General features: G+C 36.6%; 1 protein-coding gene across 6 annotated transcripts; it reads right to left on the bottom strand.

Moving 5' to 3' along the window:
- Positions 1-1402: 1402 nt before the first annotated feature.
- Positions 1403-22273, bottom strand: LOC103723842 (uncharacterized). Of its 6 annotated transcripts, none has more exons than XR_015970971.1 (16): positions 22040-22273; positions 20760-20967; positions 20523-20651; positions 19546-19753; positions 17340-17486; positions 15880-15954; positions 14827-14898; positions 14610-14681; positions 12326-12397; positions 10640-10711; positions 9936-10007; positions 8817-8888; positions 6264-6407; positions 3798-3869; positions 1958-2386; positions 1403-1849 (listed from the first exon to the last, which is right to left on the bottom strand). XR_015970971.1 is itself a non-coding variant. In XM_008814901.5 (16 exons), exons 2-16 carry the CDS (start codon positions 20952-20954, stop codon positions 1665-1667), a joined length of 1734 nt encoding a protein of 577 aa, XP_008813123.2. In that variant the 5' UTR covers positions 20955-20967; positions 22040-22273; the 3' UTR covers positions 1403-1664. The 6 variants fall into 6 exon arrangements, 2 of the variants coding, with proteins under 2 accessions (XP_008813123.2, XP_008813122.2); XR_015970969.1 differs by having other exon boundaries at positions 20760-21078; positions 22040-22249; XR_015970970.1 differs by having other exon boundaries at positions 1958-2344; positions 20760-21078; positions 22040-22249.
- Positions 22274-26927: the final 4654 nt, after the last annotated feature.

Here is a 26927-nt window from a genome sequence, read left to right as displayed (position 1 = left end):
TAGTCCATACCATGCATAAGGAAGTTAGATGTCAGTAATATGCATATTCTCGGTCCAATTACTTATATAAATTAAAAAGTATTCTGATATAAATAAGATGTCCAATAAAATTTAATAACGAAAATTGAATAAATCACGTAATCATGAAGAATTGGAAAGAAATCTACTATTAAACGATGCATCATAATGAGCTAATGATCTAAGGCATGGCTATTAAATTTGTATATATATCGATTTAACTAAGGGGATTTGGATCATTGATCCATCTTGATATGTATTGAAAATATATTAAAATTAAGTTATTCAAAGAGCATATAATATAAAGTATTAAAAATTTATCTATATTAAATAGCATGATTGCTTGTACATTTAATGCAGATGATTGTCATTCTATTTGATTCTTGCACCTTAGTGATGTGAACGAGTATTGACGTGATAATTCATCATAACATTTCTCTCAACTGACCTATGATGGGCTTCAGACCACCTTTTACAAGCTGAAATATTTAATGCTAACATCTCAAATCGGACCAGCAATCAAGGGGTCCGAAGGGTGGGTCAATTGTTAAAGATGGGCGGATGATTCAAAGAAAAATTTGGAGTTTGATTAACCTCTTGATGGCTTCTAAAATTGGCTTGGTGTTTTCAAAAGTAAGAGATGGTATTGAAGGATAAGAAAAAAGACATGGAATATGTTGCGAGGTTATTTGTTCAAGCCATTACTGAAGCTGGACATCTCATCATAAAAAAGAAAAAGAACTTTGGAGCTTGATTCTCCCTTATCGGCAGCAGCCATTCAGAATTTGGCACTTAAAACTGTAAGAAAGTGCTGCCGAGGCTTCAACAAATGCCATTTTCGCCATTTCCATTACGCTACTCTAACAGGTAATAACATATAAGTGATAGGAAATGGATTTGGGTATTTTATTCTAACGAACGATGAGAATATCCAATCCAGTATCAGGTTTTTATATGCTTTCTCAACCGTACATATATAATGCAACAGGAGCCCTACAAATGTTTCGGATGGTCATCATCTCAAAATCTCGCAATTTCTGATTTTCCCGACTGATTGCTGTCATAGGAGTTAGACGACCATGGACTTGTCTACTTATATAAAATAGGTTGAGATTTCCCAATCTCCAGTGCCACCTTGTTTTCTCCTACAGAGATACTTCGGTAATCACACAAGAATGTCCTACAGCTGACATGCAACCTTCCAGGCACTCTTTTGTAAGTTGTAACACATATCTCATACCATTCTTCATGTCAACCATCGTGTCTCCCACTCTTCAACAGGTAAAGGTAATACCAATACCAAAAGTTTCGATCTGCCTTTTTTTTTGGCTTATGATCAGTCGGATACCCTTAATCGACTTTTAAAAAAATAGGCAACACAAACTTTGTCCAGAACAAGTACTCTGATTATTATACCTGTGAGTATATATACATATTTACAAATGCTGAGCTGCAGGGCCGCGTGCAAATTATGCTGAGAAAGCATATCTACACTTCGCTTTGGCGTCAGTACCATGCTTTAGAACATGCAGCACACAAATCTTCCCAGCCATTAAATTAGAAATCCACAAAACACCATCCATATGCACAGTTCCTTCTGAATCCCCATTCATATCTACAAGGGTGGCTCCCCAGTAATGCACTATTTACTCAGGTCGAACAGTTATCAGATTAGGAAGGGCAACCAATTGCAGCTTCTTCATCTCAGTAGCAGTCACCTTGCAGGACTCCAGCGAAAGAGATCTCAGATTCTTCAAGGGTTTCAGATGCTGCAATCCAGCATTGGTGATGCGAGAATTTGACACATTCAGAGAAACCAATGCAGTCAGTCCTGTAATGGATGAAGTGTCAAAACAACAAAACCAAAAGAGATGAGCAAGGGAAATATTTGGGGAGAATGAAATGAGATCTTAGATGCTGAAGGTAATTGGCAAAATACCAGAGATCAATTCGAGAGTCCCATCTGTGAGGTTGCAATTTTGAGACAGATTTAAGAGAGTCAATGACGTAAGGTCTTTGATGTTCTTCACACCAGCATCAGTTATCAACCCACCACATAACTCGAGGGACTGCAGGCACTTGAAATCTGAATAAAGCAGAGGAAATATTTATTGTTGTCCCACTCAAAACATCTGGGAATTGAAGGGCCATATCCAGTGTGTCAAGAATAAGATTCAGGTTCTTCAAAAATAAGATTTAGGTATATCTGAACCCGAACGAAAGAGAGATAAAAAGATCACCAGAAGCCCGCTTTAATTATAAACTGATTTCATCTCTGCCGATAGAGTAACGAAGTCAGATTTCTGCCTTAAGTGAACAAGATCTCCTATATCACAATATTCCTTCATCAGACTTGGAGAGTGGCTTCCTGGTCGTTTGAGCATGGAATATGTAAAGTTACAGGATTCCTCGGTAACAAAAGCAATCACATAGGCTTCCCCGCTACTTGGGCTTCATTGATAGGCCCTCTCTTTCACGAAGTTGTACAAAACAATAACTCAAAATTTGAAGGGTTGATGTCAGCTCGAGAGTCGGGCATGAACACACTTAAAATCTCATAAAAAATTGCTTCCTCAGAATTCTTTTTGAACTGCTTGGTCATTTAATAGTTTGTTCAGACAAAATCATTTAAATCCTTGACAGCCAAAGTGTTCAAATAGCCAGTAAATTGTTGCGGTAGTTTAGATTTAGCTTGCATCTTAAACCTACAATTTTGCCTAGAATTCAGCAATGCCTACATCTTTAATTTCGTCAATGGTCCTCTGCTAATGCAAATCATGTTCATGTCCAGCATGAGTAAATCAACGATGCGGGCTTCAAAGATAGTTCCCAGGAAACCCCAACAAGATGATTCCTCACAAATTCTTCCCTCGTTATGGGTCACTAAAACATACTGATCACCACCTTGCTAGATCTTCCTACATGCATTCTAAAATAAAGTGATATTCTTGAGAATGCCTAACCAGAAATGACTTCAATTTGGTCTGACACATTATTGGTGGTAACCGATGATAAATATGGCAATACTGCTAAAAACTCCATATAAAAGTTTTATTCAGTGAACAAAAAAACTACAAGAAGCAAACACGGAATTAGACAAGCTGAGAAAGGTAGCAGGATATACTCATTTTTTGAGATAGCTCAAGTTTTATCCTTGAGAAAACTTATGCAGCATGAGCAGCTCCCAATATGTAATTTTTGCTTTAAAACAGAAAGTCCATTCCTAGCAGATTTCCATGGCATCTTTCAGCTAATATAAATAGCTGCAAGACTGTTGAGTGCTACTCGATATGAAAACTAAAGTACTAATGATATTGAATGGCATGACAGGTAATATCAATGACAGAAGTATGGGCATAAACAAGTTTCATCATGAAGAAACATTGCTCTCAAATTTTTGCATGAACATAAGGAACAAGCAGAGCTTCTGCTGAATGTGACAGAATAATTACCGATGAGTAATGAAATGCATTCAATTGCTAGATGCTTAAGGGCATGGTACGCTATACCGGCCCAAACCGGGCAACACGTGGCGTACCAATTCGGTAATGGTACCCGGTACGGATGGCATACCGATTTGGTACCGGCATCCGGTACCGACACTTTGGTATGCCAAAAAAATTCCGCACTGTACCGTACCAATACTGTACTAATGTGGCACATGTATAGGGTTCGAAACCGAGATGGCGAACCATGCTTAAGGGTGCTATATTGAATGAACAAGGTTAAAGTGGAGAAAAGACTATAAATCAGGTAAATATTTATATTAATTCACCTACATCTGAAGCAATTTGTTCCGAAGTCTGTGATACGAGCTCCAAAAAGATCCAGATGAGTTAATCCAGTAAGACCTGCATCACCACATGCAAGGAAATTAACAACATTTGATTTGATACATATTCATACCATAAGACTCAAACAGCTTGAAATAGTTTGTTCTGCACTACCATATAGATGAGTATTTCATGCTAAGATAAATGAAAGTGATAAAGTGGCAGTAGTAGCTAACTGCAAATAACATTTCAACATGAACATGGTGTCAGTATCATACAAGTAACTTACTTTTTGTAGACATAAAATTAAGATCTAGATAACATAAAGATTGGCAGAATATGCTTGACCAGGTATCCTTTCAATGCTTGTTTTACAGTTTACCCAGTCAGACATGCCATGGAATCCTTCAAGGTCCATAAGATGGGAAAGGGAAGAAGAAAAGGGATAAAACTTTTTTTTTGGATCCAAAATGGATAAAACTTTTGAAGGGAGTCCAAAAAAGGGTTAGGCTTCTATAGTCATTAGTTACTTCCTGAAGTTAGCATTATTACCAGTAACAAAATGCTGCCAGGGGCACAAACATATCATGTGCGGTCAGATATAATAAATGAGAAATATTTGAGTGAAAAGAAAGACTAAGACTTACAAAAATTTCTCAACGACATGAACAGAAATGCAATAGAAACTAATAGTTTTAGTAATCTTGATATGTTTGTAGATGATTATATACCATTGTTCACTATCATAATCACGAGTCACCTATCACTTGCAAGAAAATTAATTCATAAGTTGTAAGGGAAAAATTGCATTCACATGGCATGTACCAATATGCTAAACAATGATTACAACAAATGAACCAATATGTTAAGCAATGATCACAACAAATTCTTTAAATTGCTAGAAAGCTAAAAAAATAAGTACAACCAAAATATTGGTGCAAACTTTTTAAAATAACATATTTATTAAGTTCAATAAATAACCCTTGAGGATTTTTTGCTAATGAATTCTATAAACTCAATCATGACTTTGTGAGAATCATCACAAATTTCCATCAGAAATGGGAAAAAAACTTTATTGCCCAGGGTTAGGTTCTAATGTAAGTTACATTATTTTAAGTAACTTGGACAGTCTCAGGCTAGATAATAGATGGTCCCATAAGTTAGTTGCATCGTTTTAAATAACCTAAATAGTCCCAGCCTAGACAATAGATGGTTCCAGATAAACCAAGCCCAACCAGCAATTCTTGTCCTTAGACTCAATCAAATTACTGTGTAGTCCCTCCAACCTAAGTAGAATGTGACTTTAAGTTTTAGCCAACAATAAGTTGACTGATTTCATGGTTCATTGATCAAAATAAAATTAGATATCTGTCGAGTCAAAGGCCAAAAAATGTGAACAAGGTCCAGAAACATCATAATTTATAAATTCACTTCGACCTTTCTAACAACTGAATTTATTGAACCTTCACCACTTTTGCCCCCCAAGGGCATTATATTACTTTTCACTGCATGATATTCGATTCAGTTCACATGACAAACACTTGGACCACTTAACCAATGTCAGTTCTCCGCTACCACATTCTTAGATTTGCAGTCATATGAAGCAGATGTTTGTGGCTGATGACCATAATTCCTTGATCAGTGGAAAACAACATTACATTGACCAAACAAGCTTCAAATTTAAGTATAAAATGGTTAGTGGTACTAAATACAAGCTTAGCAACAGCTGATGGATATTGTAAATATGCCAGCTCACATGGACTCTCTTCACCTCTGCATATGATGACGGTCTCCTCATATCTTGTTAATTTCATCCACTAGAACGAGTGTATATCTTGAAAGCATACAAAACATAAAAACACAAAATTCAAATGTCTGAAGCAACCAATTGTGAAAAGATCGTCCAGCAAACACAAAATTCTCTTTTTTCTCCCTTTCCTTTCTCCCCCTTTTCCTTCCTTCTCTTCAATCCTTCCCCCTCCTTCGAGAGGATGTGATTTTCATTCTCCCAATGAATTTGGGCTTGCTGCCCATGTCCTCTCACAGAGAAAAGGGGAAAAAAGGGCGAAAAGATAATCCAGAGAAATAAATCAGGGGTGAATATTTTATCTGTAATATAAGTCAAATGCTCTCAACGGATGACAACAAGGTCATCTCTGTCTACAATTATAAGTCATCTAGCCAGTTAGAGAAGTGCTTTCCTTAAGCAAAGAGCTCCAAAAATGCAGAACTTCTCATACTTTTATATCATATTATAACACCATGTGGTAAATATAGCCTATTAACAGAAACAAGTTTTAGCCACTTTAACACAGACAAGGAAACAAATTGACAAATGTGACCAGGTACCACTTAATTTGACATGTTGGAGACTGCTAAGAAGAAATGACAACATATACATCATTAAGTAATTTTGAATATATATACGTATATGCAAATGCAATAGTTCAAGAACTTCTAATGAAGGCGTACTTGTAAGAGCTGATATGCCTGCATCTGTGATTTGGCGAACATCCAGATTAAGTGATTTAAGTGATACCAAACCAGACAGCTTCCTCAAACTGCTATCAGTGACCAAAGTAAATGACAGATTGATACTCTCCAACTTGTACAAACCTACAAAACAGTGACATCAGATACATCATTTAATTAATTTAATAACATAACTTTGATCTTTCATTTGAGAAAACAACCCTCAAAAAAAATCCTTGCATCTTAAATTTGCAAGAAAGCCAATGCAAAGTGTATATCTTGGCACATGCTTTACTTGGAGAACATCATATCAGAAGAAAACACTAAATGAATCAATCACTAATGAAAGCAAAAACAAAATGCATATCTAAAGTGTAAAGCTGTTGAAAAGCACATTGTATGTACAACATTCATATAAATAAAAGTTAGTGCCAACACTCTCATCAAAATTAATCATGAATAATATATCATGATTCATGAATCACACTTGTAGTTCGTCAAAGCCAAAACAAGCAATGGATTGTGTCATCATAAGGAAGCCACATATCTTTGAGGAAGAGAGACAAAAATGAGCGCTTCTCAACAAATATAATGACTGACGAAAAAGACAGCCGAGCTCAGTATGCAGAGTACCAGATAGTGGTAGGAAATAAGCACTGCAATTGTCACCATACACAGTAGCTATGTCAAAAGTGACCTCCATGTCGTAATGACACATTACAACTAAATAATCCAAGAAGGATACTAGCTGTAACATCATACTCCGCTTACATTTGAAACCAGGATCATAACTTCTTTCTTGACCCATCCAGAGATATGAGAACAATCAAGAATGCAGAAATGGCGACAGACCAACAATGTTAATGAAAGTAACATGCTTAGCATTAGAATACATCAAATCTCAGGAGAGTAAGTTGACAACCAGATAGAACTGACTTACAGTTCCAAGACAATAACATAGCATGTTAAGGACCGCACTGTGATGCAAAAAAAAAAAGGGCTTACCGCATGCAGAACATGTGTAAAACCTGATAAAAAACTAGCGAGTCAATTGTAGCATGATCAGGAAGAGCCATCATCTAATCGAAGCTCTAAATGAAACTCCATGAATAAAGGAGTAGCCTTGCTGCCAATCATGCAAGAATGGGATACTAGATCAGCCTTGTATTTTATCAGTAAGATTCGTGCCTCCTTGTATAAAACCTCAAGACCCAAAAAGCAAAAAAAAAAAAAAAAAAAAAAAAAAAAAGAAAGTACAAGGCTGACATTTTTCATCTCATAATAGCAACGAAATGCTACTTGACAAACTAGATGTGACAAGAATGGCATACCAAGCTTGCAGCCAGCATCGCTTGACTGGACCTCTCCAACTCAAAATGAGAAGCTAGTTTTTGAGACCACAGATACCATGGCAAAACCACATGCTGAAAAGAATGTGAGTGTCCATGAGGATGTAAAAGAAATGGGCCATTCAAAGCTTATACATGATATCCATAGGAAAAGCATGACTGCAATGATCGGCAATGTCCTGGATATCATTTTTTTGATCATCAAATCAAGTTTCTCACAGTTTAAACAATGCTTCTTATAAGTTGATAGCATACGCAACAAACCACATAATCTGAAGCTCTAACCATCTAAGTTAGTCCTTTTCTGTGACCAACTTGTAGGAAATGGGATCTTGCTAGTTAGTAAACAGAGAAGTTCAAGTTTGTGAAGATAGAGAACAATAAGCTACTTGACCATAGATTCTTGCCACTGAGGAAACCAGAGAACCTCTCAATGTCTTCAAAGCTTAAAGGGAACAAATTGTTAGAAGAAAGCTTTATAATTTATATATGTCAGTGATAACTACAAAAAACCATAGGGCAACTATATCTCACAAATGGAGATCACGTATAGGGTCATCATGCCTGGACAGAGGAGCCAGATGACCAGGATCATCTTGCTTCCTTCAATCCAGCATCAAAAACCAGCCATCAATATATTCAAGTACTGCACAAGAGCAGCAACCTTCCAGCATTCATGCCTTGGAGTTCTACCAAACATAGAGAACAATCTGGTGACTAAATGCAATTGGATTAGATTATGAAATTTCCCTACAATGGCCTTGGTGTGTGAGATATGTGAAACTTATCATCAATGGAGATGAGTGGTGAATGAATCGATAAAAAATGATAACACTAAGAAATTACTTGCTGAACAAGAGTTGGCAAGAAGCACAAGATTAACCAATCAACAGGTGAGGGAAAAAGCATACTTTAGAAAAGCTCATAATAGCTGCCAATAGTTCAAAAACCACAATTACGCTCCGTATGGATACACTGAATACTTAAAATAATGGGAGGATAATTTATGCACTTATACAGCAAATGCCATGTAACAAAAATCCAAGTAATTAACTTATACAAAAGCTTATTGAAACCATTACATGATTGTTTCAGATGATCATCAGAAATTAATACATAAATGTGAACATTAGGACTTCATACATAATAAAATTTACAGAAATTGTGCAATTTTCACAAGTAAAACAGAGGGTGGAAGACTAACCAGAAAGATGATGAAGTCCATTGCTTCCAACTTCTGTGTCTGACAACTCTAAGCTTTTCAGTTGCAATAGGCCTAGAGGAAAGGGAAAAAAAAACAGAATGATGTTGAGAAGGATCTCAGATAACACAAGGATGATATTTCCAACAATAATTTCTTTGACTACCTGGAAGCACATAACATGAACATTGATTGTGTATTTAGTTGAAAAATAGTATGAAGTCCAGCGCAAATGGAATGCACCTTAGAGCAACCCAAGGTCCCCTTTAGGATGGCTAATACAACAAATGGATCAAGTACTATCCTTCAGTTGCAGGTGGAATCTTAAGAAGACTAAAGGATGAGCTTCTGGCTAGGATTGAGAGATAAGGCACATAATTACAGGTGAAGTCTTATGAAAGCTTTGGGCTGGCTGTTGTCTAAGAGTGAAATTTGGAATTGGAAGTATGCTACTTGCTTTTTTCTTCAATGAGATTTCAGATGATGCTCCTATTTGACCTCAAGAAGATAAGAATAAATGAAAGAAAAGAAAAGGCAAGGGGATAATGAATACCCTTGACAAAGTAAATTTGAGTACTAGCATTAATGAACAAGCATGAAATTATGAGAAGCCAATTTGGTGACTTGCACCCAAAGTCATCCATAATCATTTATTTTACATGTTCCTAGCTCAAAATAAACTTAGTGGAGGCTTCAAATCCATGTCAGGATAAAGTTGGTTCGTAAGCTTAACAATGGAAAGTATAGCCTGAAGAATGAACAAGCATGGGTGCCTACAATATGCCTATTCAAGCAGCGAAGGTGCAAAATGAGGCAAATTATTTACATGAACAATAGTAATAAATGATCAGTAGTTCCTCATTTGGTCGATTGCAAAATTTAGAAGAAATTTTAAAGGCAAAATAAAATTTTCGACATATATCAATCTTGCCGGTAATTGTTGCAGATAGAAATTTAGAATGATGAGTAAAACAACGAATATAAATTGCCAACGTCCTATAGAAGCCTATCTGAACAATACATTGTTGGCATTAAAATCTTTTTTCACCACTTTATCTTCTACTATGAAACATACCAAGCATGAATTGGAAGCATATTGTAGATGCAGTCTAAAAATAATACCTTTTAAGTTTAACAAACCTTCATCGCTGATCTTACAAGAATCCAGGTTCAGGCTCTCCAAATTGATCAAATCTACATTAACAAGATAATTTTAGGGGAAAAAAGAGCATGTAATAAAGTAGGCAACTCTGATATCACGAGACAATCAGAATTCTCATTGACTACTTCAAACAAAACAGGTCCATAAGTGTGTGCTCTTGTGGATGTGTATGCGTCTACATGCATATTATATAAAAGAGAATATGGTTAAAATATAATTTGGTTAAATACGGTTAAATGAATGTCATTTAAGAAAACCCATGTTCATTTCAATTCTGTAGTAAGCAGAAAAACAGAAGTTACATCATGTGTCTTAACGGATACAAGTTGATGAAGAAGTGCAAGGAGATGGCAAATTCTTAGAAGCTGTAAAGAAAATGCACACTATTATGAAGATGTGAAGAATGCCAGTATGCATGCAGTGGAACAGTTCTTCATGACCTATAACCTCTCAAGATCAGTTTCCTGTGTATTCAAGGAAAAAGCATTCTCTATGAACATTGTTTCAAAAGAAGTTAGTGTTCATCTCATTGACCTTAATAGTTCACTAGCATATTTTAAAAGGCTCAAATATTAATTATATTATACAAAGACCAGACATGCAAACCTCCAAACATATATCAGCAAAAAAACCTAAAAAAATGAAGAATGTGAAGGAGGCTAACCTTTTATATGCACCAAACATGCATCAGTGATGTTGTTGAACCCCAGGTTCAAGACTTTCAACTTCAAAAGCCCTTAAATGCAATAGCTAACCAAGTGAGAACGTTGACTAAAACATTAGAATGCACCAATAAACATACTAAGCAAAGAAGGGGAAAAGGTGAATTAATGCACATAGAATATGATAGAGTAATTTAGATATAAACATTGAATACTAATGCAAGAAAGACCTTATATGGCATACTAAATCTACTTAAAGATCAAGGATTCATGATACATGCCTAAAGCTTTGAAGTCATTTAAATGCTGATGTAGCAAACGAACAAAACTATGTTTCTCTAAGTAGTCCATATAATCCTTCAACGCACTGGCACTATGCATAATATATCAAGATTTTCATCTAACATGAAACTCTCCCCCCCCCCCCCCCCCCCCCCCCCCCCCGCCCCCCCCGCCAGTTTATGTAGTCAAAAAAGACTCAAGTACTAGCTTTTCTTGTGCATGTCAATCCACTCGCCGAGTTGCATAATTGATACAAAAGAATGGTTATTGTAGAAAATTTTCTATCCTCATAGAGTCATTTCAAGCTACTACTGCAAAACCTTAAATTCAGTTGAGATCAAACCATTTAAAGCAAAAATGGATCAGTGTCAGTTACTGAAACTGTGGGTTTCAGTCAGTTTCAAGTTTCAACTGAGACTAATCAATTGCAGTTGTTTTGGTCAATTTCAGCCAAAATTAGCCAAAGCCAAAAAAAAATCATTTTAGCATTTATGTCATATTAGGATCATTTCTTTCTTTATTTAAATCAGTCTTCAATGTTTTTCTTTCTTTTCTTGAATTAAAAGAGGGTACAGGTAATAAACATGATCCTTGACAAGACAAGGTCTCCCAAAAGGTGCTAATTATAATAATCTACAGATTCCAAAAGAATAGTATCTTTTTGTATAAAATAAATATCCAATTCTATAACTTTATACATTTGATAAAATAGCCGCTTAACTTAAAAAGAATGACAAAAGTGAAAAAAAACCAAATTCAGTATATTTCCGGGTTCTACTATAACAAAATGCATTAGGCATTGAAAGAACTTCACAATTGCCAATACAATGTTCAAAGACCAACTGATGTTCAAGAGGTAAATTGCATCTATATATACATATGCATAGAGAGAGGTCAATTGGGCTCTTCATGACTGGATTTGGGACCGGATCCAACTAGTTCCCCAACCACTGGATATGCTTGGATCTTAATGCCTTAATACCCCCTATCAAGGTCTGTTGCACCAGAATCAAGGCTCGGACCGGTTACCTGGCGGCACGGGTCAGTAAATTGTCGTACTGTGCAGCTAACCAAATCATGGTTCGCTGTATTGGCCTAAACCGGGTAGTACGGGATATACCGTACTGTACCAGTTCGGTACTGATACCTAGTACAGGTGGCGTACCTATACTTGGTGTGTCGAAAAAATACATACGGTACCGTACCAACACTGTGCTAGTGTAGCACCAGTACGGGGTCCGATAACGAGACGGTGAACCTTAAACCAAACAGCTAATTTGTAGATGCAAAATTATAAATACTATGATTACAATCACGTGTAATATCTTCTATAGAGAGATTCCAACTAAAAGCAACCAAATAAGCCCTTCATGTATTAATATACATCTAGCCTTTCATCGACTCACCAGCGAGCTTCTCACAACCATCATCGGACAAACCACATCGGCTAAGATTCAAAATCATCAGTGAGATGAACCCTGTGAAAAGTAAAAGCAATAGTCATCTTGATTATTGCACTCCAATAAAAAGATATCCGTAACAGCATAAAATTAGAAGAGATCCAATGCATGCAGACTTAGAATTCCCCATTAATGAAGCAAAAGATGAGACATGCGGAAGAGATTAGTTAAGTAGTTAAATTTTGCTAAGAAAATACGAGAAAACACATGATTCAAATCAAAGCAACATAAAGGATCCATGACTAACTATACTCAAGGTGACAGATACAAAATCTTTGAGAAAATATCTGCTCTTAATTAATCCTATATCAGATATGATAAAGAAAATGATGAGTGTGACCATATTACAAATTTTTTAGGACAAAAATTAGATATTTTAAAGAAGTAATGTTAAAAGAGTCAGAACATGAGATATAGTAAAGCACTCGATTATATATTTCAAAGAGTAAATAAAAAGTAACTAGATGAGTGTCTCAAAAGAACCATTATACAATGAAAAATCTGTATTTTGGTTTTAAAATTTCAGGCTAGGTACTCAAGCACATTGGAAAGGAGGGTGATGCAAAATCGAGGTTAGATTTTTCAAGGCAAGAACATGAGAATGTTTGGTTTTAGTGTAACAGAGAAATTCAGTCAATAAAAATAAATTTCTCCTAATTTCATCAAACAAAAAAAATATGAAAATTAGGGCTTCAGGGATCCAGGCCGTCTAAAAGTCATTGCTGGAGGGCTTTAGCAAAGATGAGGTTCTAAGAACAGGTTCATACAGGCCATATGTTATGGTAGAGTGAAAGGAATGTTGGAATATGTGCAGCCAATATTCACACAAAAATCAATCATATTTGTCGCTTCAATCTCAATTTTCAGCAGGAGTATAAAGATATAAAGGTATAGAAACTAAAGAAGGACAACTAGTGAGGAAAAGAAAGTTTTTTTTTTTTATATATTGCACCAACTACATCAGTACTCCAGAATTCTCTTAGCCAGCCTCATTGACAAGAGATCAAGTCCAGCCACTCTTAACTAGAAAAAGAATAAGGAAAATAATATTACATATAGGGTACCCACTTTTTAAGTCTAACCTTGCCTCCAAATTGAACTCAAGAATAGCCAAATAGACAGTAGCAGTATGGCCGGCAAACTCATGATCAGGGATCGGCACAGTGCACTAATCGTGCCATACCATACCAACATATGGACTGGCATGAAAAGATAAAACAATATGTAAAATGAACAGCAACTAGCAAACCAAAACAGAATAGTTATTTGATCCCCCCCTCTTGTATAATTTCCATTCCTAATGTTGGAGGGATTGTTTTTTTATTTTCTTCATTTCACTTCAATAGGTTTTAAAAGCTTTTCCAAGACTGTCTTGTTATCAGAATTCTGCTAGTCCATTCCAGGACAATTGCTTGCCAGTCTTCTCCTTGGACTTTTTGAGTTCTCTTATATACACCACCATCAAACACTTGATTTTTAAGCCTTTCCAATCAATGGCTCAAATCCCATGGGATAGGCTGTCCTGGTTTGTGGGTGGAATGTGACACTTCGCCGTCCCAACCCATGCCAACACTTGGGACGGATGTCCCAGAATACGCTAAATGGGATGCTTGGACGATGGGTGGACAGTCCCATCCCCACACATGGGATGGTGCCCCTTCCCGACCTCCCATGGGACATCCCACCATGACTTTAATCCTTACTACCAACAAGCTGATGACAGAGGTTAATAGTGGGTGAAATCTGGTGGCTCATTGATGAAAGAGGATAAAGATCAGAGCTTGACCAGAAGGGTGGCGATTTGCTCCTCTTTGGAGGAGGTTGCAAGTTCGACGTACATCACAGGAGATTAGTGGGTGGCTCAAGAAAGGTTTGGGAAAAGCACAAAGCACCAGTTAGACATGACTGGGTCTAGCAGTGGGGTGCAGTGGATGCACAGTAGCAGAGGAAATGATAAACTTACAGGCCAACCAGGCCTACTTCAGGGTAAGTTTCCCTGATCTGTAGCCCAGTCCTTGACAATTGGCTGATCTACCATACGCACAAAACACAAAAAGAGGGTAGAAGCTCTTTATCAATCAGCCAAGCCAAAAAGTAAACCAAATAACGTGCACATGTCTACACATTGTCTCATGGGAGGTTGGATATTAAAAGTCTAAAAGATCAAGGAGTTTAATCATGTACTGAGAGATGTATAAGTGATACAGGAAAAAGATGGGGCAGGGGGTACCTGAAATAATCTCAAAGCAAGCAGCAGTCACTAGACAACCCTCCAAGTTCAAGTGAGAGAGTTTAGATGAACCTGCATGGAACCAAACTTGAGAAACAAGTTTACTCTAGACAAATTCAAAAATGGCTGTCTTAATGTGAGCTGCAAAAGGTCCTTCAGAAACAACAAACATCAATTATGAAAGATTAGAATCGACATTGTTCTCCCGAATGTTTACCTTTCAAATAAGCAATGCCTGCATCTGTAACTCTACAGCATGACATTTGTAAATCTTTTAAGTTCACAAGACCTAAACCAAAAGTAGATGTGTCAGATTCAAAATAAAATTTACTAACAACAAGAGTTTCTATGCTAACAACTTTAAGAGATAGAGACATCAACTTAAGTAGAGCGTTTCATTTAAAGTGAAATCAAAAGAAAAATAAGACAAGTTCCTAGCAAAAAAAATTCCATAGTATAAGTTTCTCTGTTACATGTAACATGACATTACCAGCTTTAGCAAAAACTTTGAAAGCCAAACATCACCGTTATAAATATCAATGAGGGCCTAATCAGTACAGGAATAAACAGTGAAGCACATAAATTTTAATCAGTTTTACAACTAACTGAATACGAGATAAGAGATGGTAAGAACTAAGAAACTATCATAGTTACAAAATTACTGCACAGTTTGTCAGATACATAACAAATTGAATGATTCAATTAAATCTCGCTACTTCAAAACTATCCAATGTTCAGAGATCAAATCTTAGAAGCCCTAAGAAGGAACCTAAAGGCCCAGAAGAAATAGTAAAAATTAGCAACAATTCCATAATATGATATCTTGGAAACTATGAAGCATTTGTTCTACTGAATATTCTATTCCATAAAGCAAGTCAATTAATATAATTAAAGGATTTTCGACCCGAAGAGCGTAACACCAAGCTAGGCGCACATACACATGCACAGTTGTTACATACAAGGATTCAAGTCCTTGCAGTACATGCTGCGGGATACTGGGATGGGGTACCATCCCATATGTCGAGATAGAACCATCCCACCATCATCCCAATCAGCATGTCTTGGGACATCTCCTGTCCCAATTGTCAGGACAGGGCGGGACAGCAGCGCATCCGGTTCCATGGGAAAACCGGGACAGTCCTATCCCACGGGATTTAAAATCTTGGTTACATATACGAAATCATGAAGATAAATCCCCTGAGAAATCAGAACTGGTAAACTATTATTGCAACCATATTAAAAGGGAAAAAGATAACTAAATGGGAGCTACCTGAAAGAGGCTTCATATCTGCATCTGTTATACAATTGCAGTATCTGATATTAAGAGACTCAAGTTTAGTTAAACCTGCAGAAGAGAAATATATTAAGTATACATGAAGAAGAGTATAATACTGTATAACAGAGAAAAAGTTCCTATCCTGAAAACAACTACTTATTGACTTCTAAGACATACAAGAATATGAAACAGAAAAACACAAGAGCAAAACCGCATATTTTCTTGTATGGCGTACAAGCTATATAGCATATAAGAGACACAAGAGCAATACCAGGTGGCGTAGGTCAACAACAACAACTATAGACTTTTTTAATATTTTTATCTTAAAAGGGGTATTAAGTCATTTTCTCTTTTTTTAATTTCAACATGGCATGGCACATGTCCCAGCACAGTAGATACCATGCCTTTCAGTGCCCAGCATGCCCACCAACACCAACATGTGAATCCTCATGGAGAAGCACTCAACGGAAATGAAATCTATGCACTCTAAGGAAACTAGCAACTAGAAGGGGTTCTTGAGAAGATTAAATGTGACATAATCTTCTAACTTCTCCATTCTTTTTCAGAGGAGACAGTTTCCTCATGTTAGTTTGAGGAGTGTCTAGAACACTCACATCTGACCCTTCCAAGGAATGATAAACTAAATTGAGATGGATGCAACTATCTAAAGGGCAACAAATAACATTGGTGACCACTCCATCAAGGTTTCCCTTACAGCACAGGGGAGTGACAAGATGCTAGATGCATGATTTGCTTCACTATTTCCTTCCATATTGGAAAGCAAATTTTGGCCTTTTATTTGAATGTTTACAAAAGAGAGGTGTTGACTCACATGAAGATAAAATGTATGGCTTAGTTCAAAAAAAGGGCAGATCCTGCTCATGATCATGGAGTTACAAAATGTTTGAAAAGGTTATGATCTTTCCAGCCCTTGTGAAAGAGATTAACCCTTTTTAGAGAGAGAGAGGAGGGGAGAGAGGAGATAGACAACAGGTTGTCTTGTTCAATGAAGAAGTCCTTAAGTCAGGCACATGGAACACATGGAGGTGGAGGGCCAGTAAGCCAAGCTGAGAATTCTCTAGGGTCAAAGCATAGTACACCCATCCTATTCTTTATTGACCACCAGTGGTTGTACTCCTAATGATCCATGCATTCCCGTGCATGAACATTCATGTGCAGAAATCTTGCTCGACTATATTATCTTCACCCAATCTAAAGCAATATATGCACAGGTATATGAGAATACATTAATCCATGCATCTTTTAGTACAGACAAATTGACTCCACTTGCAGCATGTAACAGCAATTTAATGTTCCCAATTGTTTGTTGTTTTTTTTGATTCAACTATGTTTCCTAGTTATTCATCCTAAACATCAAACTGAAGACATGACAATTAATAAATAAGCACTTCAGCAAGTGGAGGGAGAAAAAATACAAAGGAAAATAAGGTGACCTTTCAAATTTATCAAACCACCATGAATCTTTAAGCATCTCTCGAGATCCAAATTTACCAAGTTAACTAAGCTGGAAAAAGCCCTCATTCCTTCTGCAGTGATAGCATTGCTTTTCTTAAAACTCACTGATGTCAAGTTTGAAAGACCTGGAAGAAGAGAAAAATATGATTGTGAATATTCAAGAAGAAAGCAAATGACAGAGGCAACAATGTCCAGTTATGCCAGGAAAAAACTAAATAAGGAACATTAGAAGAACTTCCATGTAAAATATGGTCGCAACAATGTCAATGATCTCACTCACAATCATTCATTAGCATACTGAAAATAAGTCAGAATAATATTTCATATGATGATACGCCATTCTACCATTATTTGTATACCATAACGTTTAGAGGAAGTGAGATATAAGCTAATTTATTAGCAGTATAGAATTCTATTAAAAATAAAAAAATTTATAAAAAATAAAATTAAGCATATATTGGTGTTAAACAAAAAAAGCAAAATAATATTATGAGCTTTCCTCATCAAAAATTAGTTCATGCAGTTTTTGAAACATTGCTTCACAGAAGTCACAAGAGAAAAGGTTGCCAAGGCCTGTGCATTATCTTATTCTAAAAACAAATCTAAGAAAGTACAAGACAGATAATGATTTTTGAATTGCCAAACATAGAAATCCACTCTTATGAAGAATCAAGAATCAACAGCAAAAACAGACACCATCATCAACCAGTCTTTCTCCAACTTTATAAATGAAGCATGCACTGCAAGTAAGAAAGTGTGAAGAGCAATAATACCATAAGTTGACAGATTAAGGCCATCAAGACATTGTGGCAAAAACAATATAGAAAAAAGAAAAAAGAAGATAGACGGCATTAGACATTGAGTCCTTTATCCAATGCCCACTCCCAGGAACAAGCATCACTTACTGAAATTAACAAAAAATCATTACAAGCATGAGACCACTATAGAGATCTGTTTCAGACATTGCACAAAGTTTATTAAAAGCGCCCTAACAAATCAAATAACAATAACGATAATAATGATAATCATGATGACAGACAGAAAAAAAATAATAATAATAACAGCAGCAGCAGCTATAAGCTAGAAATGATCCAGACCACTTCTAATAGGGCACTCCCCACCCAGATATGTCTAAATCGATTAAAAAATCCAAAAAGCATGCCTCTGTATATTGCTCCTGCACAAGTAGACAATAGATTCTTACAATAACAAAATAACAGCAGAGCAAACGTTGAACCCCTTGATTTTAAAGATTTGAAACCACAAATTAATTTGTAAAAAATTGGTGTGCACTGATTGGAAGGCTTAAATTTAGGGAGGGGGGGGGGGGGGGGGGTGTTCATTCTTTATCTTACAAATTGTACCTCAAAGGTGAATGTAATTCCCCATACAAACCTTGATTTGCTCTCTGTTTCTGGATATTTTATAAAGACTACTGGAATCTTGGGAGGGTTATTCCCTACTTGGACTCAGGAAAACAATTTGCTATGTCAATTGGTCTTCTAGGGTTTCATGGCAGGCCCTATTCTTAACAATTCACATTGGGTTATCTTCACAAAGATTTTAGCACCAATTCATCCCAGGCTACCCTCAAATTGAGAGCCAATTGCCAAAAGATAAATCAAATATTGAAATGTTTTTCATCGATAAAAAAGGTCAAACACATATAGATTGGATGAGAGCTCACAGGTTCAGGATCAAACGTGCACTGATTAGGACTCTTGTTGACAATGCCCAAAACTTGTGATAGTATGCTATTATAGTTGCATAATCCCTTTCTTGAAGAGAAACCACATAAAATCAGCAATTTAAGTAAACACAACCTAACTCCAATAACACGTTTCCAAATTTTAGCTTAGAAATCCATTACCAAAATGATCATCTTATTATTATCTATATGCTTGATACAAGTAATTATCACATACAAACAGATCATATAAGATATGGAAGTGGATGACCTGCCCGTCATACAGGGCATGGGGGTGACTGTCTTAAGAATAAAGTGGATGGCAGACCATGCATTTCTGCATAGATTTCTACACAACCTGTATGCATATGACAATTGCTCATTTTGTAAGTGTCAAGATAATATAGAAAAGTTAACAAAAAAAGGAAGGACAAAAAAAAATCATGTCAAGGGTATATTACAGGAAGAGATGAAGTTGGCGGCCACAAGTAGTTTACCAGACAAGTGCTCCAGGCCGTGGTCTGAAATATTATCACAGTAATTCAATGTCAAGTCTTGTACATTGGAGCAATTTTTGATAAGGACCAACCCGGAATCTGTTACGTCAGAACAAGAAATATCAAGGGAAAGCAAGGATTGCCCTTGGGAAGAAATCACGTCCATCCAACTGTCCTTCACTCCTGAGTACTCTTCCAAATGGATATCCTAGTTTCAGATAAGAATTAAATAGACATATATGTAAGAACATGTCCCACATTGATAATACCATAGATGGACAGAATTTGAGAGTTAGAATATGAAGCTGAATGTACAAACAAAACACTCCCAAAAATAACTATTGTGATAAATATCAATCAACTAATGGGTACTAAGAGCTATCAAAGAGTAATGCATAGCAATTATGTAAAAAAAATCATTTACCCAAAACTAGTCCGGACTCTGTGATCCAAACTTAACAATAAGCAGTAGGTGCACCAGTCACAGCTTCTCTCAGGTGTATTTTATGATGAACATGTCCTGAAGTAGAAGATGTTTTGTTTAAACTGAGCAAAATAAATCATAAGAAGTGAACTAATTCCAGCTATTCACAGATGTTCCTGTTTGGTACATGTCAAGCAACATAATATTTGCACACTAATCCATGCATATACGTCAAGGCTCATCAGCTGTAGATTTTGTATTCTTGAACAAAAAAAATGACAAAGAAGCCTTTCAACATCAGAAAGGATTTGGATACACAGAAGAAATTTACATTATTAATCTACATAAACAACAGTTCTCTAAAGATTAAGCTCCATCTAGCTGTTACCACAATCTAATTGCTATTATCATATCATGTACTTGTAGAGTCATTAACATGCTGCTGCATAAAATAGTTATATATGGATGGAAGCCCTGGAAAGATTCGCTATCAAAGGTCACCACCTGTCAGACTGAATAACAGTAGTGATAGACAACCGCAAGAGAATGATACCTGAAGAGCACAATCCCGAAAGGCTTCAAGAGACACATCAGTGAGACAGTGAGATTCCACCAGTTCATCTAATATCTGCTGGCTTATATCTCTGGGGAGCATAGAAAAGCTGCCATACTTATCGATATCCTGTTATCACCCAAGAAATGAAAGACAATAGCAAGCTCTCAAGGGAAGCATATTATATTAAAGGCCAACCAAACTGAAACACCATTTAAGAAAATACATGGTAAATACCTCACAACTTTTTGCAATGCATAGTTCCAAAAGGGATGGACACTTCCCCTCCCCCCTCCGACGGGCATCTATGCTACAGTGAGGCAGCGTGAACAATAACCATTTCGAGCTGCCACTTTTAGAGCATCGCCCAGAGGTTCTCCGTGTATCACTTTCGTCATCCAGGTCCTTCTTCCTCGAACAAGCTCCCCCCATGAAGGACAACTATCTGGAGAGCAGTTCAGTTCACAGTATTTTTCAGTTCACAGTATTTTATATGATGTCCAGCTTAACAATGATGCCATCCTCCAATTCCAACATCCTCAAAAATCGGAAAGACCTTTGCATCGTTCCAATCCATCATATAATAAGAATCTAAGTCAGAACAAGCTAGAGCAATATATATCTATTAAACAGATTAGAACTACTTAATGAACTCTTTATAAAATTAAGAACGCCAAGCTTTGCGATGATTCCAGCAGAATAAGGCAAGAAATGAATCACCAAAGAAACCCGGTTTTACAAGAAAAAAGATCCCAAAGTTAGATCCTCTCTACCAGCAAGACTCGACCGTCCCATCTAATCTCTTTCGACAGCTTACTCAATGACTTATTTTAAAAATCAAGATGGTGACTTCAGCAGTAAAATAAGTCAAGAACTTAAAGAGGAAGAAGAGGAGAAGCATGAAAACATTAGAAAAAGAATGGAAAATAATATCCACCGAAAGCCAATCTTTACTAGAGAAACTATCACAAAACATAGAAAATTTTAAGAGCTTTTGGAAACAAAAATTTCTTGCTTTCAAAGCAGAGTTAAAAGAAAAGCAAGCGATGGCAGAAGTTCTGTGCAAATGCTATCTCCAACATCAATCTCCACGGGACATATAACTAATTTGTAGAGGAAAAAGAAGACAATAACGATGGCACTAACTAATCTTCTCAACAAATCAGAAGCAATCGTCATGTCTAATCACCTTCAGATCAACGACGACCTAACATCATACAAAAAAAAAAGCAAAAAAATGCCAAAGCAAAAACCACCAAAAGTTCCATACAGGCACCCCTTTTTTTTTCTTTTTTCTTTTTTTTTTTTTTTGCTACGAAACAGGCACCCCCTTCCAACATCATCAACGAAACCACAATCTGCAGTTCAAAAACTCGATAAAAGAAATCAAAACCAGCAAAAAGAAAAAATCAAAAAAAAAAAAGACGGTCTGAGCCATCAGGAGTTCCTCTCGCAGAATAGCGAGAGGAATCACCCAAGAACCCCACCGATCAAACGATCGGAAGCCGAATTATTACCTAAATGGCGGAGAAGAGGAGGCGAGAGAGACAACCGAGAAGGAGGGTTTAGAAGATAAGAGGAGTGATTGGGGGGGTTGAAAAGGGCGCAGAACCACGGCTGAAGCGGCACGGAAGGACGAAAGCAAGGGAGAAAACCGGGGTAGGGAGAGAGAAACGGAGGATGGCGGTACGGATGAAACTGGGCTAATCTCCGTCAAATCCGTTTTCAATCCAAATCCATCCGGATATCATATTCGTACTCATATTCAAAATATATATATATAACTATAGATATAATTAAATAAATATCTAACCCATATCCAAAAATTTAATTTTATGTATAATTTTATTTAATTTTATATAGCATTTATAAATTTTAAAAAAAATATATATATGACCATATTAATATAAATATTAATTTGATTTCTCATTCAGTTAATATTCCATTATATTTTATAATTATAAAATGTAATTATTATATTTATATTTATATTTATATTTATATTTAATTTACATCGATTTCTGTTAAGATAAGGATGCGTATGAATTTTTGCTTCTAACTAATATCATCCGGATGCACAACCAAAACCGGTTTCAGCCTGGGGAAGAGATGGTGATCTCCAAGCTATGGATCACTGCCGCGTGTCGTCTCCGAGACGAGGGATGAGAAGGAATCTTTTTTGGTCCCTGTATCCGTTTATGCGATATAAGTATTTCAGTTGGATGCTTGCCCACGCTGGGCCCTTTCTTGACCCCTTAGAAAAAGAAATGGGACCCACCCACAAGTTTTACCTATTTTTGACTATTTTTTATATCCACTAATGCTAGGAATGAGAGCTTAGTACTAAAGTAGGGTGACATTTCGGCTAAGATCCATGGGCTCATCTCATAGGCAAATATATATATATATATATATATATATATATATATATATATATATATATATATATATATATAGACTAATGGAACAACAGATTGAGTGGCTTCATATGTGATCAACTATTTTAAAAATATTTTGCAGATGAAAGAGATCTATCTAGTGCACTCCAAAATTTATTATTTTTTAATTTTTTTACTGTATAATATATCTGATAGTGAATCCTAGGTTCTTCGGTGTTAAGCATGCTGATTTTTTTTTTTTAAAAAAAACCATGGCTGAACCTGATCGGGTTGCCTACGTACCCCTTCATAAGGGGGATCAAGCCATACGTAGTTCTTTTTAAGTTTTAAAACGCAGCGGAAAAATCGAATCAAACAATTTAATTCATGCATGCTTACAAGATCAAATCTAGAAATCAGCACCTTAAGAACACATAGGATTATGCCGGAATCGTTTAAACAATTATGCTAAAACTTTTATGCATGATTAACTATCAGATCTGAAACTTAAGAACTCTATTCCGATTAATCTCCGAATATCCATTGAATGGATTCTGGAGATATCTCCGTGAGGAGCCCCAAAAGAGGGTAAAACCTCGGGAAATCAGACCTAGATCTTGACACCATAATAAAAGATTAATGTAGGATTAATACCTTTTATGATGGATGAAACTTGTGGATCTGATCCTCGACTTCGCAGCCACGCACATGAATGGCCTCTACGAGAAGTCCACGCGAAGTTCCTGAAGAGATCCAATCCTGCGGAAGTGCTAGCTTGCGCAGAATTTCTTGAAAGCTGAAATCTGCCCGTCGGGATTCAATCAACTCTTGATCAATCGTCTTGAAGCAGATGGAGATGAGGTTTGTAAGGAAAGTAGAGGACTCAGATCTGATCTTGAATCTTCTAGATATTCACCTTGAAAACCCTATCTAAAATGGAGAAGAAGAGGAAGAGGAGGCGGGTGAGGAAGAAGGCTGCAATAGATGTGTTTATGGTGCCCATGTTTGACCCCTTTTAATGGCCTCCGAATTTTCATTCAAAATTCAAAATTTATTTTCAGAAAACCTCTTTTAGTTGGCACATGCAAAGGAATAGGAACAACCCAAATCAGATCTCAACCAAATCTGATTTAAATTCAAATTTTAAACACATGTGCAAGAGGGAAGGAATTTGAAATCCATGCGGCAAGGTAAAACACTTCATAATTTCGAAATCACATCTTGAAATTCGAATTTAATCCATTCAAAAACTCATACGCCACCTTGGCTGATGGTTTGAGTGATTAAAATCATTTAACACATTGCTTAATGTTTGAATTTAAATTCAAATAACAAACAATGTCGCCATGTGTCAAGCAATGGGTCCATGTGCCATGCAATAATTTTGGTTTATTTAAAATTCATGAAATCCAATTCCATGTCACCAATAATTGCCACATCATCTGAGCCTAATCCTCTTGGGTTGCACCTAATCAAATTTGGTCAAACCCAAATTAAAACAAAGCAATTTGGTTGAACCCAATCTAATCAGGTCAGACCCTGATTGAGCTCAAATTGAATCCAATTCAATTTTGGCTCATGCAAACTCAATCAAATTGAATTAATTATTTTGTGTTGGACCTAATCCAATTAGGTCAATCCCCAATTAAGAACAAATTAATTTAAAATTAATTTGATCAGCTTAAGTCCTTTTTGGTTCTAACCTAATCCAATCAGGTCAAAATTCTGATTGAGCCCAAACTTGAATCCAATTCAATTTGGCTCATCCTTAGCACAATTACTCAATCAAATTGAGTTTATTAGTAATTTAATTACTAATTAATCCTTCAATAATTACTTTAATTATTTTATAAGATAATTTGCCAATCAAATTGACCAAATTATCCCTGAATGATTCTTAATCATTCATCAGCTTTCTTGATCAATCAGGAATCTTCTATGCGTGTGACCTCATAGGTTCGAACCTAAGCCGGTAGTATAGGAACAATTTCCTACACTAATTGATGTGACCATCTAGCAATGGTACCCAACGTCCGGATAGGCCGAATATATGTGAAGCAAATATTCTGGAACCCTGAACTATGGTTACTGTATAATTCAATCCCTTTGACTCCTAATGCCAGGATGACTTAGAGCTCACTGTCAACCCTATAATTAGTACATCCATTATGTGATTAACTTTAGATATCCCGTGACTCCTCACTGGGATTACCCTGGCCAAGGTTTTGCTAAATTAATCACAAGACATTATCTCCTATTTTCAGGAGGGGTCAATTCCATCTTGACTCACAACTGACTACGCAAGTACTTGACTGCACCCAGTGACCTTCCGTCACTGAATTAGAAATTCAGATAGTCCGGTACCAAAGTACAGTGAGTTGCTTCTAGTCACAGGTTGCGGTCTCAGGTCAGAGGGCCAAACTTATACCCATATCCACTCGGAACATCTCTCGACAGTAGAGCATTCCGGAATTGGTCACGTTCAGTGAAATGTACTCCTACACTTCACCTGTGTGGCATACCAGTATCTCCACACTCCTTGGTTAAGAGGACAACCAACGTATATGTCACATAACGACCTAATCTCGATAATGCTGTCGTCCTAGTAACAACATATCATTTGGTCGCGAACAAGTTTAAGGACTCAAAGATAAATCCTCCTTTATCATAACATAAGTCCTAAGGACTTCATCATATAAGAGTTCATTTGAAGATGAAATGATGAATAATGCCAAATAACACTTTATTAATTTGTCAATTCATTTACAAAATTCAATCATCAATATGCTGACGATTGACATTTAGGATACAAATCCCAACAACTCCCACTTAGCCTAATGCCAATCGGCACAGTATCTAATACCCATCTTCGACTTGTGTTCGTCGAACTCTTTGATGCCGAGGACTTTGGTAAATGGGTCAGCCAGATTTTCTTTTGTGTCGATCTTCTGAAGATCAATATCACCTCGTTCGACGATCTCTCGAACCAAGTGGTAGCGACGTAGAATATGTTTGGTCCGCTGATGTGCTTTGGGTTCTCTTGCTTGACTTATGGCTCCAGTATTGTCACAAAATACAGGCACTGGACCATCAATTGAGGGTGTCACTCCAAGCTCGGTGATGAACTTTCGCAACCATACAGCTTCCTTGGCGGCATCAGATGCTGCGATATATTCTGCTTTACATGTAGAATCTGCCACTGTATGCTGCTTGGAACTCTTCCAGCAGATGGCCCCACCCTTAAGAGTGAAGATATATCCTGACACGCTCTTGCTATCATCTTGATCTGACTGAAAACTTGAATCAGTATATCCCTCAAGTTTTAAGTCAGAATCACCATAGACAAGCCACTGATCTTTAGTATTTCTCAAATACTTAAGGATGGTTTTTACAACCTTCCAGTGGTTGCTACCTGGATCAGACTGGTATCTGCTCACTACTCCTAGTGAGTATGCCACGTCTGGTCTAGTACATGTCATGGCATACATTATAGATCCCACTGCCGAAGCATATGGAATTCTATCCATACTCTCTCTTTCTTGAGGGGTTGTCGGACAATCCCTTTTAGAGAGGTTAATTCCATGGCCCATCGGAAGATAGCCTTTCTTGGAATTAATCATACTGAACCTCTTCAGTATAGTATCAATGTATGTGGATTGGGATAATCCAAGCAATCTTCTAGATCTATCTCTATAGATCTTCATCCCTAGGATGTAAGATGCTTCTCCCAAATCCTTCATGGCAAATTGAGATGATAGCCAAACCTTTATTCCTTGTAATGCAGGAATGTCATTCCCGATTAAAAGAATGTCATCTACATACAAAATAAGGAATATAATAACTGAACCATTTGCCCATTTATAAATGCAAGGTTCCTCTTCATTCTTAATGAAGCCATATGATTTGATCACCTTATCAAATCGTATGTTCCAACTCCGTGAAGCTTGCTTTAATCCATAAATGGATTTTTGAAGCTTGCACACCTTAGACTCATCTGCAGATATAAAACCTTCAGGTTGCATCATAT

This window comes from Phoenix dactylifera, chromosome 11, assembly GCF_051530095.1.
Source record: "Phoenix dactylifera cultivar Ajwa chromosome 11, Ajwa_hap1_PhDact_Kaust_v1.1, whole genome shotgun sequence".
Taxonomy (NCBI): Eukaryota; Viridiplantae; Streptophyta; class Magnoliopsida; order Arecales; family Arecaceae; genus Phoenix; species Phoenix dactylifera.
Note: the sequence above shows the minus strand (reverse complement) of the source record. Positions and strands in the feature narration are given on the sequence as shown.

Bases quoted from the DNA above. Each gene is read 5' to 3' on its own strand.
- LOC103723842 (XM_008814901.5), bottom strand. From the start codon at position 20,954: ATGGGGGGAGCTTGTTCGAGGAAGAAGGACCTGGATGACGAAAGTGAT. The intron at 15,955-17,339 runs GTCACCTTATTT...TCTCTTCTGCAG, and splicing joins TGGTTTGATAAATTTGAAAG to GTTTAACTAAACTTGAGTCT. The intron at 1,850-1,957 runs GTATTTTGCCAA...CATCCATTACAG, and splicing joins GACTCTCGAATTGATCTCTG to GACTGACTGCATTGGTTTCT.